Genomic DNA, 16,300 nt, shown 5'->3' with positions numbered 1-16,300 from the left:
TAAAGATGAGGCAGTTCCTCATTAGCTGCCACTATCGCACAAAAAGAGGACGGGAGACTTTCAACATAATTACAGCTAGACTACTAATGGAGCAGTGATTCAGGATTGGGGCAAAAAATGAAAGGGACAGCTTCTCAGATGGGTAATTAGCAGTTAAGCCATGACGATTGAACTAGAGCAAAGGACTGAAGATAAAAGTCGACCCTGTCATCGTGGGAGAGCAATAAGGCTGTAGTGTCTGAAACGTTCTCGCTCAGGGGGCAGCTTTGGCTCGCTTGAACTGTGTTTAAGATTTTAGCGCTTGCTAAATTTGAGACAGAGACAGTGATACGATGCTTGATGCTGCAGCTTGACAAGCCAATCGTTTCCTGTCCCCCGGAAGAGCCCGTTTCATTTGCTTGAGTGGCAAGCCCCCTGGGACCTGGATGTAGTCAGCATTGGTTGATTTCACATCCTTTACCTTCATCAGGAGTAGATGTGATTGACTTTGAGGTCACTCAGTTTGAGTGATTCAGATTTTAACTGCAGTTCACATTATAATGATGATGGTATGTGCCATTGTGATTATGTTATATGATATTATGATTATGATATGTGGCATTATGAATGTTTATAATCCCTTCTCACATTGAGAAGGGATTCATTTTCAGTTCATCTGGTCTGAAAATGCTACAGGTCGCATTAAAATAAGGGTCGGTGGAGATGAGATAATAGGGTTGGGTGATATGATGATAGACTAAATAAAATTGTCAACCATAAGAGATTTTATCATACTGTTCATCCTGTAATTTCTCAGGGTGTAATAGGTCCTTGGGGACAGTTCTGCAAATCAGCAGGCAAGACAATGTGATGAAGTTCACAGATTTAAGTATTTGAGTTTCTGTATTAGTCAAAACTAATATTTCGATCTGGTTATTTTTACATAAACTGTTGATCAAAAACCTTCCAGAAAATGCAGCTGAGGAAAAAAATGATGTTCATTTAGACATGATCAAATTAAAAATACTCATAGTAACTGACTTAGCATAAATTTGAGCAGAAATTATGAGATAGAAGTCCAACTTTTCACTGTGAGTATTTTTTGTTTTAATCATGCATATTTTTAAAAATCTTTTTCTAGCAGAAAAGTGCTTCCATACATATAAGATGAGATGTGATGAGAACATTTTTTTTTAGCCATGGTACTGCATGGCTCTATGGATAACAAACTCAGTCTTGGTCGGTCCAGACTGAAATATTTCAACATCTACCAGATTGATTGCACAAAATTTTGTACAGACATTCACGGTTCCCAGACAATGAATCCTACTGATGTTTGTGATCCCTTGACTTTTCCTCTGGCGCCACCATAGGGTTTACTTTTGTGATTTGTAGTGAAATGCCTCTACAACTGTGGATTGCTATGAAGGTTGATGAAGACATTCATGTCCCCCTCAGGATGAATTGTAATAACATGATCCCCAGATTTTTTTTGCGCTATCATTGGGTCAAAAATTTAATTAGTCCAATACTTTGTTTTATGACTAAATACCTGCAAAACTAATCACATCCCCTTCAGCCTCAGCTGTGCTTTGTGTTTAGTGCTAATTAGCAGCTGTTAGCATGCTAACACGCTGAACTAAGATGATGGACATGGTAAAACTATACCTGCTTTGCATCAGCATGTTAGCAGTCTTATGTTAGCATTTAGCTCAACACATCACTGTGCCGCAGCCTCACAGAGCCACTATAGCATGGCTGTAGATTCTCATGTTTATTGTTCCCTTGGTAGAAAAGTATCTTGAGTGTTACTTCCTATAGCAAATTACTTGAATCCTTCACTGAAACAGTTTCATAAAAGCTTAAATCTATGTGACTACTCTGACAAGAGAAGAACAGGGCTACATTCTTCCATCTGCTACACCTGCCACTTGCCTTCTGCTCTTAGCTACACGTTGCCAGAAAATTTACTAATTCCTGCCTGGCTGTGAGTCATCAGCATAGCACCTCCTGTGACTGTGGTTTTGTACAGGCTGCCAGGGACGCCACACTGAGTCATCAGGGCTCCTTTTACTTGAGCATGTTGTTTTGTTGTATTAATGTGCTCAGGCTGGGTGTAATAATAGTGGAAGCAGCCACTGATGCGACGGCTTTAGTGGCTCCTTCTTTAATGTAGAGGAGAGGTGAAGACCAAAGGAAATGCTGACATCAGCTCCACTCACCCTGATGGCCAAGCTAGCTTTTCTCTCCCTCCCTCCCTCTCTCTGTTCCTTTGCTTTCTCTCACTCATTATATTCTCTCTCTTTTTTCCTGCATTTCTTTTCTGTCACTGTTTCTTGTTTTTGTGCTGCCTGTCACCTGTCTATCACTCTCTCTGTCTCCCATGCCTTTCCTTGCCCATTTTCCCCTGATCTCGTTTTCCTCCCGATTTATTTACTGTCAGTGCTTCTTGATTTTGTTTTGCTTGAAGTAATGAGCCTGCCATTCTTCTTCTTTCTCATTCTCCCTTTGTCCCTTCCTCTGTTTACCGTATATTAGCAAGATGGCGGGGGTGGCGGTGCATGCATGTGCTGGAGGCGGTGTTTGCTCTCATACAAAACCCGAGATTTATAAAATGGCTGGTGGCAAGGTGATAGTGGAAGAGGAGCTTTTGAACTTCCTTGTAAGCTACAATGAAATTATTTTGCTGGCTTCAAACAACTTCTCATCTGAGTGGATTGAAGAGTCCAAGAGGCTTCTATTTGAAGTCTGCCCGAAAACTATGTAACGCTATGTCTCATACAAAGACTCACAGAAGGACATTAACAACATCAGGGCAGAAAATATTTCCAGGTTTGTTTCGCACTACTTGGATGAGCTTCCACCTGTCGGGTTTGGCAGCATGGATGCATCAGCGCTGCTTAGCAGCGTTGAGCATTTGAGCCAAGGAGTTTCTAGCTTGAGGAGGGCCCTGGAAGCACAGGCAAGTGTGAATGAGAACCTGGGGGTGGCTACTGCAGCTTTGGATTGCTGGATGTCAGCAATGAAAAAGTAGCGTGGTCCCCCTGGCTTGGACCCTGAGACCTGTGCATATCAGGAAAGAGAGGTGCAGAGACCGTGCTCCGCTCGTAAGGAGGAGATATTGGATGAAGCAACAGTGAGCACACCACCCCAAACATGATCATGGTCCCCACAGTGGAGCATTATTGTGAAAGAGGGACAGCGACTAAAGCACGTTTCCCAAAACACAGCCATGCAGCCAAGTGGTTAAAACCATGCTGGTGAGTGTGTTTGCTACAAGATTCTCCCCTAATCTTGATGCTGACACTCCTAGTACTTATTTGACTGAGAAATTGGACAGTGTTGGAAGATTGATTCAACCCGGAGCAGGTTCACCTTGTTTCATGTCACTGCTGAATGTTACAAAGTTGCTGATATGTACGATCCACAACTTTGGCAAACTGAGACCTATGTCCATCGTTATTATGAGGCTTATAGACCCAGAGCTGAGGCCTGTGGATCACCTGTGGAGCGCTCTGTGATTACACCTGTAGCTCCGCATGGGATTTGCTTGGGCAAATGACAGCAGCCAGTAAAGACAATGTAGTTAACATGAAATGAAATCCCCTAAATGAAAATCAGTATTGTGTCATATAATGTGTGAGGACTGTGTGTTGGCCACAGTGAAGTAGACAAATCACGTTGTGTTGTTGTGGACAAGCTCTTGGAGAACTGTGACATACTGTGTGTTCAAGAGACATTCTTAGCTAAACACGACTTGGAAAGACTACATTCTTAAGATAAAGGCTTATATGAGGCTGGTGAATCCACTACTGACCATAGCACTAAAATAGTCCAAGGCATGATACCAGGTCTCTTTATCTCCAGCAGGCCTTTTAAATAAATTAAAGACTAATGTGTACAATGCTAAGCCAGGTTGGAATGAATATGTAGAGGAGCTTCATGCTGAGGCTAGAAGGGCTTTTAAAGCATGGGTTGAGTCAGGTAGAAATAAATATGGACCCTTATTTGAATATAAGAAACGTGCAAATGCAAATTTTACATATGCCCTTCGATTTATCAGAACGAATGAGAGTGCACTGAGGTCTGACTCACTTGCGAGGAAGTTGCAAAACAATAGTCTTAATGATTTCTGGAAAGAAGTCAGAGTTATGAATAATTGTAAAACATCTCTACCATTGAATATTGATGGAGTAAGTGGCTCAAATAAACTTTCTCACTGGTGAAACATTAATATGAATCTGTTCAACTGTGTTAAAAGCAATTTGTTTATAGTGGGCAACACAGATAATAATGAGGATGTGATTGTTACCCCACAAGAAGTCCATGATGTAGTCATGATGGAGATAATAAGGCATGGGGTATGGATAATATAACTGCTGAACAGTTGCTGGTAAAAAAAACTCTATCCTCTGCTTGCTATTTATTTTATTGGGTTTATTAGTCCATGGTATTCTACATGACTCTATTTTATCTGTTATAATAGTGCCTGTCATTAAAGATAAAGCTGGTAAACTAAATAGTTCAGAGAATTACAGGCCTATATCTTTAACCAGCATTTTATCCAAAGTGCTGCAGAGAACTCTACTTAATAAACCAGTTTGGTTTTAAACATAAACATGGCACTGATATGTGTATTTTTGCCTTAAAGGAGATTTTAGATGAATACAAAAGGAAAAATCACACAATTTTTATGTGTTTTATTGATGCCACTAAAGCTTTTGACCATATAAATCATGAAAAATTATTTAACAAATTATATCAAAGAGGGGTTCCTAGATTTCTAGTGAGAATCCTGGTTTTCTGGTATGATCATCAGACAATGCGAGTTAAACAGGGAAATTCTTTATCTGTTCTGTTCCATGTGAAAAATGGAGCTCGACAAGGTGGTATTTTGTCTCTTTTTCTTTTTAACATCAATATGGATTATCTGTCAATGCAGTTAAAAGGATGTGGAACAGGGTGCATGGTTGGTAATTCTCTCATTAACCACCTAATGTACGCAGATGATTTGGTGATTTTTCTTTCTTTGTGTAGTGCTGGTCTTCAACAGTTATTGAGGGTATGTTCACAATATGGTATAGATTTCAACATCAGATATAATGCAAATAAGAATAATATTATGATTGTCAGAAGTAGGGAAGACAGAAAATGAGTATTTCTTGATTTCTTGAGGTCTGGCATTGCCCTTAAAGTGTGTAATGAGGCTAAATATTTAGGCCATTACACAACCAATGATCTATCAGATGAAAAGGACATTTACAGACAAATGTCGAAAGTTGTACGCACAAGCAAACATGTTGGCTTGTAAATTCAGTTTTTGTTCAGTGACTGTGAAGACCTCTGTTTTTAAAGCTTTTTGTACCCCACTATATATCGCCCACCTGTGGCATTGCTACAGAAAGGGCAGCATGCAGAGGCTCACAGTGGCTTATAATGACAGTATGAGGCTGCTGCTTAAAGCACCAAGAAGCTGCAGTGCAAGCCAAGGTTAAGGTTTAGGTTTGTTAATGTTGGTGCACCAACACCTGCTCTGCTGTAATAAGAAATATTATATATAGACAGATGACAAATAAAAGGTCAACATAATGTCTTAGTAGGGTGTTGGGCCACCATGTGCTACCAGAACAGCTTCAATGCACCTTGGCATTGATTCTACAAGTCTCTGAACTCTACTGGGGGGATGAACACCATTCTCCAGAAAGATATTCCCTCATTTGGTATTTTGTTGATGGTGGTGGATAGTGCTGCCTAACACATCGGTCCAAAATCTCCCATAGGTGTTCAACTGGGTTGAGATTTGGTGACTGTGAAGGCCATAGCATGTTTCAGCATAGGATAAAGGTGATCACTCAGAACAACTTTGTATTGATTTGCAGTGACCCTTCCTTCTAAGGCGACAAGTGGACCCGAACCTTGCCGGCAAAATGCCTCCAACAACAATAACAGAGCCACCGGATCCCCTCATTGTAGGGTCAAACATTCAGGCCTGTACCGTTCTCTTGGTGTACTCAACACATGCACTCGCCCAGAATATGGTGACTCATCTGACCATATCACTTTTTTCCACATCTCTGTGGACCAGTGCCTATGATTTTTGCACCACTTAGCTCTCAAATGTGCATTCATCTTTGTAATGAGGGATTTATGCACTGCAGCCCTGCTATAATATCCCTCTCTATGTAATTGCTGATGGACTGTTCTTGCTGAGACATTCTGATCACGTCCTGCATTGACATTCTCAGTCACCTGAGGAAGAGTTGCTCCTCTGTTTTTTCTTACATATCGCACTAATGCACGAGCATCACAGTCATCAAATATGCACTGTCGACCACAATTTCCGACCCTATTTACTGATGTCTTTCCCATAAATCTAAATGCACGTCACTTTAGTTATTGTTCCTATTGAAACAGTGGCCAGTTGAGCAGTCTTTGTGACTGAAGCTCCTGCCATCCATGCCCAAACAATGAACCCTCTTTCAAAGTTCACTTAGATCTTTTCCTCTTGCCATCTTGACACAAAATCAGAATAAACCTGGCCCGACTCAGCATTTTTATACATGCCACAGAACATGATTGGATGTTAATTGCTTAATCGTACCATGCAGTGCGCCTGTGTGGAAGCATCTGCATTTGTTATGTTTCTCCACTCAGGTTTTTCCTTTAAATTCTCACCTGTCTGTAGGTGTACGTGTAAGTTATCTGATTCTGCAAATGGTATTATTTCAGCCTTATCTAACCCTGAACTGAGTCCCGTCAGGCTCTCGTCTAGAATGTGGAACCATTGGCGTTCCAGCCTGTATGCAAATGTCTGATCACTGTGGATGTCTTTTTTTGTTGATTTCTTGTTGTTCTTTTTTTATTTATTTATTTATTTTTTAGATATTGTTCATTTATTTATTTATTTTTCTTCTTTGTATTTTATTTTGCTATGGATCCCCCATGAGCTGTGTCCTTAATGAAGTCTGAATTGAATTGTAGCTCTCACACACACACACACACACACACACACACACACACACACACACACACACACACACACACACACACATACACACACATGTGCCTGTCTCTGAGCTTTTTATTGCCTCATTTTCACCTCACACCTCGCCATTGTTATCCCATGAATGATAAGCCAGACAATCATATATTGTGGATTGAGAGCAGGTCTGTATGCTTCGGCTGCCAGAAAGATGTACATATTTATACAGCAGTGAGGCTGTAGGTGTAGGTGGATGTATGATTATGACGCTATTCAGCTATTTGATATGAGGCACAATCCAAGGTCAGCCTCACAGGCTGATTTGTAGACCCTGTGCTGTGAATTCACAATCCTTTTATAATACAGAGAGTTACTATTTTACTTTTTGTCGACAACAACTCCTGGTGACCTTGCACAGCACGTGCTTTTATAATTTTACTGGGTTTCACTGTACTTGTACAAAAGAAAGCTGTTCTTATTTCAGATATATTTAGCAGAAATGTTTACCATTGTATTTCACACTTCAAGAACAAACACTGGTGAGAAAAAGGGCTATTATTAAATCCACTCTCATCATTACATGCACATTACTAGTTGCCTGGTAACTTCTGACTGCTTTGTAAATCCTGGTTTCAACACGTGCTTCAGCATCTGATGGCTGAAAATCAGCATTAGCCTCAAAGCAATTGTTGGTCATTCTGGCAGCAGAGTCTCTCACTTTGATCTAAAATACTGCTGGACAGGCCAAACTGCCTTCAGATTATATTTTTCATTTTAAAAGCTGTTTTTTGCTGCCAAGAAAAGAAATATAATAATCATTAGTCATTTGAATCCCCTTGACTTTGTCACTGGTTGACAAAAAAATACAGAAAAAATAAAAAATTTCATCCTCCAGGATGATTCCAGTAAAAACATCTTTTAGCAGCATACTGAAGAAATGTGCAGTGTTTAGAGATGTGACATGATGGGGACGAGTATCCCAAGTACCACAACAATGGAGACACCAAATGTTTATCAGGTAACTCTGAAAAGAAAAAGTGTAGTTCCCTCTCTGCAGCCTGTAGAGTGACAGTGCAACATCTGTTTAAAAGTATATTTATGAGAAATAGTTTAAAGAAAAGCTGCAATGCTGCTTTGTTGATGTTTGTATGTGATGCTGTGGTAATGACTTTAGGAAAAATAAATGGATATATGTGGACATAGACTGGGAAAACAGTGAATGGATCCATTTTACCTCAGTGAACAAGAGTTTTTTGTTTGTTTGTTTTACAATTGACTGAGTTATTATCTAATAAGGAGAAAGTGTTTGATACTTTTGTGCTTGTCAGCCTGACATCAAATAGGTCAGGGAGAGGATGAAGAGAAGAACAGATGTTACAACCTACAAAACATCTTTTCTTGTAAAGTTAGACTCATGCTTTGTGTAATTTATTTTATTACTGATGCAAATAAGGTCTGATTCAGGTGTTTTTATTACCTCTGTGTGTGATTATGTAAAATTCCTAAGGAGCAACTCAAAACTCAAAACAGTTTAAAAGCCTACATTTCTACTATCTTCTGCTTCCTGCAGGTCCAGACAAATGCATACACCGTGATTTTTGATGAGCGCTTCTCCATCCCTCTGGACTTGTCCAGTCTGGATGAGTGCAGCCTGAGATTTGCTGCTTTTGGTATTGATGCTGATGAGAGAAATATCAGTGCGGGGATAGCAGATCTCAAGCTGTCAGACCTGGACCTGACCATCAGACCGTTCAACGCCTGGCTCTACCTTCAGGATGTCAATAAGGTGAGTTGCATTACAGTACTCATTTACAAACTCATTTCCAGTTTCTGCACTATAATTTCACAACAAACTAACATAAACATAAGTGCATAAATACAACATAGTGAACATTATAATGTGTATAGAAAGCATTGTGGTGTCTGGGACCCCCTGCTGGACATTCAGCAAAACACCACCACTCACATACAGTACAAGGATCAGAGTTGAGTGGCTTACTTGCAAACAGCAAATCCTGAAATATTGATTATACATACTGATCTTTGTAATGTAATCCATTATAATAAAAAATATATTCAATAAATGCATTTATACTATGTCCTCAAAAGTGCTTCTTTCTGATTGACTATGTTAAAATTGTATATCAAGACATCACAAATGTGGTCCCAGTTTAACCATTGTTCTAATTCAGTGCATGATGTACTGATACAGTACAGATATTGAACTGTAGGTAACCATAGCAACAATGTTGATGCTTTATGATACTATCCTCCTTATCAAATAAACAAAATGACACACTTGGAGCGTGTTGAACATCACAGATTGATGCTATTTAACAGCTCCGGATTATCTAAGGTTGAATATTTGCAAGAAAGAAGATTCCTGATTCTCTAAAGTGCTCTCTGTCAGAGCATCGTCCACTCTGGCACATGTCATGTTATATTTCATATCTGCCGTACTCTGGTTTGACTCTGCAGGCTGTGGATGCAGTCGGGGAGATCCTGTTGTCTCTCAGCTACCTGCCAACAGCAGAGCGCCTCACAGTGGTTGTGGCCAAATGTAAGAACCTGGTGTGGACCAACAGCAAGAACACTGCAGGTCAGGGACACTCGTTTGTTCGCCTTGGTGTGTGTTTGTGTTTTATTTATGAATGTGTGTCAAAGTGAGCGATCTGAGTTTGTGAGTGTCTGTGTGTTTATCTCTGTATAAACTATGTTCTATCTGTCTCTTTCTGCCATTAAGTCTCTCTCCAGTTTTTTAAATTATGCATATCCCGCCACTGAGGAGAATACTAACTGATTCAGTAATAAAAGATGCTTAATGCCAACTCCCAGAGGATTCATTTATCTTCATCCCGACAGGCAGATGGGACTTAAATCACTTGTTCATCACATTAAATGTCCACATTAACATTGTACCAACAAAAGTCACCTATTGACACACTGTCATTATCATCCACAGAGCTAATTTTGCATACAGGACTCAGCTTCTAGTTGATTAATCTTTAATGAGGAGTTTATTGCATGCTCTACACACTGAGTGTGTGTACATGTTTATTACAGGTAGTCTTTTTTTTAGAGACCTGAAAGATGTACAGTAATGCTGTCCTCATCTAATTCTTCCATTCTCCCGATCAGACCCATTTGTCAAAGTGTATCTCCTGCAAGACGGCAGGAAGATCAGCAAGAAGAAAACATCCACCAAAAGGGACGACACAAACCCAATCTTCAATGAAGCCATGATCTTCTCTGTGCCATCCCTCGTCCTGCAGGTAACACTTCAGAGTTAGACTGTGGCCCAAACCCTTCCTGAATAGGAAAATGTATTCATGCAAAAGGGGAATTTAGATTACGGAAAAAAGATAAGATAAGGTGCAAGTACAAAAATAAAATAATAAACCAACACTGCCAACAGTAACAACAGTAATATAATTCATAAAGCAACAAAAAGAATATGAACAGTTGTGTCCAAACAGATCATGAATAGTTGTGTAGTTACATGTTTAGTTAAAGCATACAATAAACAATACAATGAAGCAAACAATGCATACTGTATCATGTAATCATGATTATAATAATAATACTTAACAGAGCTTTAAATAGTCCTCTCTCCATCATACCTCTCAGGTCCTATCTTATTGTGATTTATGTGAATGTGTTTTTTGTGTAATTATATGCTAACTAATATGCTTCTATTCTTGTAAAACAAATAATGCATTTAATACAATAAAACAAACATTAGTTTGGATCCAGAAGTAGGAAAGAATGCGGATATAAAGAGAATTAAAAACATAAGGTTCCTGTATTATGTAAAGTGCCTTTAAATGCATGGTTCCACCTGTAAAAAATGTTAAAGCCCAAAGATAATGTAATTGCTTTTATAGGCTTCTGGCTTTTTACAAAGTGAGCCAACTAGACAGTAATAAAATTAAATGCTTGTAAAAGGTGTTGAGGTAAAAATGCCAAGAACAATAAAAAAAATAGCAAATATTGTTATTAAACATATTCATTTAACTTAAGTTTTGGATGAACCACGCTGTAAAGAAGATGCAGAGTCATGCTTACATAGCAGGTTGTGTAACCATGTTATACTGTTTGCAGGAGCTCTCCCTGAGGGTGACGGTGGCAGAGGCCACAGACGACGGTCGGGGCGAGAACCTGGGTCACGTGATCATCGGTCCAGAGGCCAGCGGGATGGGGATTACCCACTGGAACCAGATGCTGGCCACTCTGAGGAAGCCTGTGTCCATGTGGCACCCTCTGCGCAGGATCTAGTCCTCTCGACTCTTGCGCATACCCGACCTGTTTCAAGTAAAACACTCGCTTCTTCATGTTCCTTTCACCTCTCCCCTCGTTGGGTGCCATGTTCAAATCTGTAGCATAGAGTTTACATTGTGGCCCACAGGAGGATACTGCGTGTGGTCTGTGTCACTCTAACAAATTGGAGTAAACACCTTATCATCATATAAGGGGGAGGAATCTGATAAGCTAGTGTTTGACCCTGAACTGAGTCTATTATTGATCCCTGGATCAATTACACACTTTCTATTATTTGGCTCCATTCTGTCTCTGCATTATGGGTGAGGGTGGCGTTTATGAAGGAACAGCCCATTTCCCAAATTACCCAGTTCACCTGCTCAAAGTAACAGATGAGGTTTTAAAGGATATGGTTGGCGATTTTCTGTGTTTTTATTATTGTCAACAAATCTCATGCACAGAGCAAAACCAACAATAAATTGGTCCTACTCACAAGTATTGTGTGTTTATCCAAAGCCTGATATATCGTATTCCTCTGTGTCGTAGACCTTCGTTTTTGGCGAAAAACTATTAAAAACATGTCACACCACACCGTTGCACTGGGCATGACATGTTCCTTTGCTCCGAAGACAATGGTTGCCATGGTTTGTTTAGAAACGGCTCCAAAGAGTAATGACAACAAACACATTTTCACTACAAGGAGAGTAGTTCCTAGTGAAGCTCTGTAAACAGAACTGCATTCCTACGCATGCGCAATGGCGTCTGCCGTACAACAAACTACTCTCCTTAGACTGAAAATGTGATTGTAGTTATTACTCTTTGGAGCTGTTTCTAAACAAACTAAGGTAGAAGTTGAATAAAAATATAGAAAATCGCCAGTCTTATCCTTTAAATTGTGTAGTTCCCTCATTTCTATCTTGTTCACTTGGCTTTAGAATCACGCTGAAACCCGATTCTCCACTCCAACAACAGCAAAGGAGACATGAATATGTGGATATTTTTTTCCTTTTCTCAAAAGTAAAGAAATCAGAAGTTTCAGTTTGGACTTTGCAGTGAGTTTTAATTGAGCCCAGCCTATGCAGGCGTGACCCCCTTTTCTGCATGGTGCCTACTCTGGTTGTAGCCTATTATATCGTCTAGAGAATGACCGACTGGACGGAGGGGTGAAATCACTTCTCTTTCAGGAAAACACTCATTTGTCATTGACTGCGCCTCCTTGATTGATTTCGTAGCGGTTTTAGAGCCGAGTTGCGTTAGCTCTATTGGTTTTGCTTGTGTAATTTGTTAACAGTGAGACTGATAAATAATAGAGGTTTTGGTATGTTCAGTATTTATTGTGCTTTTGAAAAAAAAAATCCAGGTACTCTTATCCAGGTGAAATAATTGTAATTTGTAGCAGTTGTTACAGGGTGGCCAAATCAGATGTAATCAGCATATTAATATCATGTTATATTGTTCTATTTTTACCATAATTAATGCAATACAAGTTGCATAAGCTTAATTAACAGTGTAAATAGTGTACTACAACATTCTTCTTATTGCCATTATTATGTTTTTCTTCTAAATTCTGGGTGCAAAGTCATGCTTTCCATCATATTACACTTTAATAAACATCCCAGACAGTCAGTCCATTCATACCTAACTCTATATTCAACACCAATATTGTTGCTGGTCAATTAATTACTATCAAAACACCTCTGGGAATTTAACATGTGATATAAAGTATACTAACCCCTTTAAATGGGTTTACAGTTCCTTTTATGTTACAGGAAACGCCACGACATTCTGAATGTGCAGACTTCTTGTTAGCATTAAAGACGTTTCTCCAATAGGTACCTCTTTGCAGCTGGAATGTGAATGGTAATATTGCTAATAGGCAGTTTTTCAGTTAAAATTAAGATAATGACAAGGGTCTGGTGAAAGCCAGAATGTCAAGATGGCTTTTTATCTGTCTGAGGTATTCTCTACGACATTGTGCAATAGTGCTGTTTTGTTGTAACTTTTGAATGTGACTTATCACGTGAAATATCTGCGAACTAAATCATCAGCCTTACGCATTATTGTGATTTTGGATTTTTCCAAGCAGAACCTACTCTACGTTTTTGGTCAAACTCCAACGGCATTCCTCACCTCACTTTTACAATCAGTCCAAAAATAATACACCTGTGGTCATACAATAGACAACATTTCCTACTGTGCCAAATAATGAAGCAATATTTTCATTTACAATCAGCATTTGCATTCAATTCAACAAAGCTGTAGCCTACATTCAACCATGCATGAAGTTATTTAGCACTTGATGTGAATGTGCCTCAAGAATACAGTGTATTGTGTGAATGCTGTTTGAAATAAAAGCAATTCAACAGTAACAGTCTGACCACTTGTTTATCTTGTTGGAATGACCTGGGATTGCTGGGGTGCAGACAACTGTTGCAGTGAGATATGGTTTACAGTTGGAGATATCATCTGTAAAAACACTACCAGCTTGATTGAATATTACACCCCAGCTCAAAGAATTAACACCAGGAATGACCACCAGCGTCTGTGAATGGCATATAAGGCCCAGGAGCACCCCAAAGGCTCCAGGCTGTCTGCCCTGCACATCTGCATATTTGCATTTGGGCATTTTCAAAATTTTATGACATGTATGTGACACATGTATATTTTACATTTTTATTTACTGAAAAATTGCACAGCCCATTGACACACTGGCCCAAGGTATACTTTTGGTACTATACATTTATTTTAAAAATGTACCTTTAAATTTTATATCCCTTTTTCCATTTTTATTTCTTTTAAACTCTTATTCTAATTATTTTTCTTTAGTGCTCACACTTTAGCACAGCCTCAAGAATTTGCCACAGTGTATTTCACTGCACATTTTTATGCGCATGTGACAAATACAAGCTTGATCACAGAATAGCACAAATGACAGGTATAATACGTATGAAGTATAGAAAAATAGTTCGAGGATTTAGCGCTATGCTACTTTTCTTGGCTATGAATGCAAATTCTCCAACTTAATACTATTTTTCAATGAAACTAAAAGTTTGAAACTTTTGTATTGTTGAATTATTAAGGGCCTTTTAGGTTACAGCTAACAAGGCTGCCTGTATGTAATGCCTGAGTGCCTGCAGGTAAAATAGTTTATCTTTATGGTAGCATTGCTTTAATGATAATCAACACATCAGAGTAACAGATGTAATTATACAGTAGCCTTCTTGTGAGGTAAATAAATAATTAAACAAATATGGAGAATAAGTGTTTAATCTTCATTGCAAGTTAATTTTAGGTCTTATACCACCAAATGGATCTGTCTCGCTTTTATCAATAATCAGATATTTTATGTAAGTATAAGTGTCAGTATGGCAATATGAAAATACTTCTTTACATGTAAAGTCCTGCATTCAAAATCTTATATAAGTAAAATTACAGAAGTATTATCTGTAGAACATAGTTAGAGTTTTCAAAGGTAAAAGTACTCATTATGCAGAGTAGCCTCTGTCAGTGTTATATTATATGTATGTCAACTGATTATTATTACTGATGTGTTACTTTGTGGCAGCACTTTAATGTTGTAGTGGATCATGGTGATGCTAATTTAGCTATTTTATATACTGTTGGGTAGTTTAGTCTAACATTTTATCATATTTTATAAATTATATGATCATATAATTTGTATGTACAGAATATCTTAATCTACAAAGTATAGTAGCTGTCAAACGAATGTAACATTACTTGGGTAAAAAGTACATTAGTTCCCTTGAAATGTAGTGGAGCAGTAAGCAATGGTGGAATTAAATACATTTACTCAAGTAATATACTTAAATATGATATTGAGGTATTTTTATTTTACTTGAGTATTTCCATTTTATGCTACTTTATACTTGCACTCCACTACATTTCAGAGGAAAACATTGTACTTTTTTACTCCACTATATTTATTTCACAGCTACAGATACTAGTTACTTTTCAGATCAATATTTTATATGTACAACAGATGATGTATTCTTTGTTTTTTAAATTGGTTATTAATTTAGATCACTTTGTAGAGATCTGTTTTCATCTTGACATTAAAGGGTCTTTTTCTGTTGATCACTGTCAAAAAATCCACATTAAATCCTCTTTGATTCAATGTTTTAAGACAACAAAACATGACAAAACATTCCAAGAGTGGTGAATACTTTTTACAGGCACCGTATATCTGTATGTATAATAAATATAACACTAAGTGGGGACATTTTGCATAATGAATACTTTTAATTTCAATACTAAATTTTGCATCTAATACTTCTATACATTTACATGCGGGACTTTTACTTGTAATAGAGTACTTTTCAAGCTGTGGTATTGCTACTTTTATTTAAATAAAAGATCTTAATACTTCATCCACCACTGTCAGTAAGTATAAAGTAGAAGGAAATGTTCAAATAAAGTGCATGTAGCTACAAACACGTGTTATGTTGCATCTGTTCAGTGATCCAAATGTTTAGTAATAAATATTTGAACTTGTGCTTGTATGAGGTGTTTGTATCCGTCTTCTGAAGACTATTAAAGCATCTGATTCAGTGTTTAGCACTTTGTATGTAAAGACAAGCATCGGTGTTGGAAGAAGTACTCAGATCCTTTACTTAAGTGAAAGTATTAATACCACAATGTAAAATTACTTCATTACAAGTAGAATTCATGCATTTAAGATCCTACTTAAGTAAAAGTACAGAAGTATTACCAGTAAAAGTACTCGTTTTGCAGAAAAACAGCCACTGTGACTGTGACTGAAGTATCACTCTGCCACACAAATTTTTCAGATTCATTTTTCAGACTTCTCTCTTTTTTATGAGAAATTGGAAAGTTTTAACTCTTTGGGCCTCAAACGATTATTTATTTAGTGGAACTACTAACAACTCAAACATCTGTGACATGACAGTGGGCCACAACTACACACAGGGGTTACAAGCCAAAAAGTGAAGTTTCAATGGCATTTCCTCCTCCCTCATTAAAAATTCCTATAAATATGTAAATATATTTCATCTCAGAGCTTTAATTGCGGGACACAAGATATCTCCTATTTCACTGTAAAAT

The 16,300-nt window shown here is 38.2% G+C and overlaps 1 protein-coding gene across 1 annotated transcript in view; it reads left to right on the top strand.

Annotated features, from left to right (window-relative positions):
- syt12 (synaptotagmin XII) overlaps positions 1–13,587 on the top strand; it is a 28,351-nt gene extending 14,764 nt beyond the window's left edge. Inside the window, exons 5-8 of the mRNA XM_044356200.1 lie at positions 8,532–8,747; positions 9,440–9,560; positions 10,100–10,233; positions 11,063–13,587. Of these exons, the coding sequence (XP_044212135.1) occupies positions 8,532–8,747; positions 9,440–9,560; positions 10,100–10,233; positions 11,063–11,236 (645 nt within the window). The 3' untranslated portion in view covers positions 11,237–13,587. The remainder of the gene's footprint in view (positions 1–8,531; positions 8,748–9,439; positions 9,561–10,099; positions 10,234–11,062) is intronic.
- The last annotated feature ends 2,713 nt before the right edge of the window (positions 13,588–16,300 follow it).

Source organism: Thunnus albacares, chromosome 7 (genome assembly GCF_914725855.1).
Source record: "Thunnus albacares chromosome 7, fThuAlb1.1, whole genome shotgun sequence".
Taxonomy (NCBI): Eukaryota; Metazoa; Chordata; class Actinopteri; order Scombriformes; family Scombridae; genus Thunnus; species Thunnus albacares.
Note: the sequence above shows the minus strand (reverse complement) of the source record. Positions and strands in the feature narration are given on the sequence as shown.